This window comes from Varroa jacobsoni, unplaced genomic scaffold, assembly GCF_002532875.2.
Source record: "Varroa jacobsoni isolate VJ856 unplaced genomic scaffold, vjacob_1.0 scaffold_1191, whole genome shotgun sequence".
NCBI classification, from domain to species: domain Eukaryota; kingdom Metazoa; phylum Arthropoda; class Arachnida; order Mesostigmata; family Varroidae; genus Varroa; species Varroa jacobsoni.
The window spans coordinates 99,131-101,510 of NW_019214093.1; the positions used below are offsets into that span (position 1 = coordinate 99,131).

At 43.1% G+C, this 2,380-nt stretch overlaps 1 protein-coding gene across 1 annotated transcript; it reads right to left on the bottom strand.

Annotated features, from left to right (window-relative positions):
- Positions 1-352: 352 nt before the first annotated feature.
- On the bottom strand, positions 353-2,003 carry LOC111267452 (uncharacterized). The gene has a single exon (XM_022845713.2). The coding sequence runs from the start codon at positions 1,559-1,561 to the stop codon at positions 896-898; it is 666 nt and encodes a 221-aa protein (XP_022701448.1). The 5' UTR covers positions 1,562-2,003; the 3' UTR covers positions 353-895.
- Positions 2,004-2,380: the final 377 nt, after the last annotated feature.

Here is a 2,380-nt window from a genome sequence, read left to right on the forward strand (position 1 = left end):
CTCATGGAACGAAAAAGGCTGATGGCCTCTCGAGTCGAATACGTCTTCGCCTAATTTCAAATTGGACCGCTCCTAATACTCCGAATGTTTGTAGGCAGACAAGTTACCATAAAACTATTAACGACACAAACTAGTATATACTACTACAAATCCCACTTGCCTATATATAAAAGGTAACGTGGCCAAATACCACTACGTATTTGGGTTGCATACCTTTAACTTCCTACTTTTAAACTGCCTTATGAAAAAGCCGAAGTAATTATCAGATACTGAAAAAAAAAACCATAGACTGCAAGTCTTCTAGCATGGTAAAATGGTAAGCTACTTGGCTAGAGATTAAGTTCAAAACATACAAAGCTGTAATTGGTCCAGGTTTATTTATCGAGGTACAGTATTAAACAAACTATTCTTACAGTCGCATGTAATCCACCTCATTTCCAGCGTCAGCTTTTAGCATAAAATATCTGACCGAAGGCTGGTGATTTACCTCAAAAGAAGCCTGGATAAGGCTGCATAGAAGCATTATTTAGCATCATGACACGTAATTAGATCAGCTACGTTAGGGAATTTACCTAGAAACAACCGCCAGCTAATATCCCACTTTCTCTAGAAAGCGTCTGGAATAAAGGACGGAAGCATTGATTTTTGATGCGTCCAGCTAAAGTCTTATGTAATACAACATCAATTAATTTCTTCGTCATTATAATCACAGTAATTATTTACAAAGCTATATTGATGTTACGGTACGTTACACTGCATTGATTCACATAACGGTTACCTATTGAGATCGACCTTTGAGAAAGTGGTCCGATTCTTACTTCGCAGCCCACGGATATTCATTGAAGCCTACTACGCATTCATGGATGTCCTTATGTTCTATTGTGATCCCGGCTGGCTAATGAATACTCCTTTGCGTCGTTGTCAATGCCGTCGGGTGATCGTGCACTTCAGTACCATTCGATGAATCGAAATAGACGTTTAGCGAATCATCGTTGTTAATCGTCGACTGGAACATACTATAGATCTTGTCATCGGGATCAGGCTCTCCAACTTCGTTTTCGATTATTTCGGCATCGGTCCGGAACACGGAGTTAAACTCGTCGCGGTTAACACCGTTTACGCGGAATCCACTAAAGGATGTGAGGGCTCGAGTCTTTGCTACCGATTCGTAGATTTGGCCATCTTCCACGAACGGATACACAATGTCGTTCTTGATTAATAGTAGCACCATTGAGCCCATCACAGATGTATGGCTATTTGCAGACGCGAACAAAGTCACCATAGGGATACGGTTTTTGCGTAGGGACACTCGGAGCGAGCTATCTCGCGGTGCGATTGCTGAAAAGGTAAAGTAGTAAAGACCTGGTTCGGTGCAGCGGAAAGCACCCACTTCGCGACTCAGTTCGGCGTGCACGTTCGTGGCGACAATTTCAAAGTTGATATAGGTGCCGTCAACTCGACCACGGGTCATCATGAAGCCGACTTGCCTGCTAAGTACAGCAGGAATAAAGATGAGACAAAGGACACCAAACTTCGTACGAGGCCACATGCCGTAGCTCATATGAAACCAGTCGCTTGAAACAGTTGTATACCAATGGTGCTACAATGCCCCAAGGTGCATGGATTCACTTATGTGTTGATTATAACTGGGCAGAAACTTGTACTAAAGTTAGCTTAGCGATGCAGTGCATATATACCTCGCAGATGGGGAGGTCAAAATGGGAGAGGGTAGCAATGTTGGTACGCCGAAGTTGTACTGGGGGTCGAAATTGCTTCGGTCAGACGATGGTGGTGATGAGGTAAAATCCGTTTGAAGCGCAGAAGCTATCAGACATCGCGGAGCTAACTGGGGTCTCTAGATGCGCTTTGAGAAAGTTCTGATTTCGATTGGGAATCGTATAGAAAGCCCCAAAGGTACTTCGCCGAATTTGTTAAATGTCTTCGTATCTCTGAGTTCTACAGTGGTAATCGCCCAGCTTTCCTATCTTTGTTTAAATTCTCGCCTGATCAGATGATGTGAGCGACGATGTTATTTGTGAGGATTCGGTACAAAATCACTTGACTTGCAAAAGACATAGGCGAAAGACAAAGAGAGAGAGGGAGAATTTGCGCCTTTCGTTTATCTGTATAACGATCCGACTCTATGATTGTTGTGGCTATTTCGGCTCAGGTTCGATTTTAGGCGAAACCAGGCTTCTCGCAGCCTTCTGCGATTATGATAATACTGATCACCGAAGTTTCAAAATGCAAAATTTCAAAAGGCTGGCGCGAATAGCTGGCAAGAAATCACTCGCTCATAGATAGAAGTTCAAATAAACTTTGTTGGGCGCAGGCAAACATACTGGTAAACCGGAAACATGGCTACGATGGAAGATACACT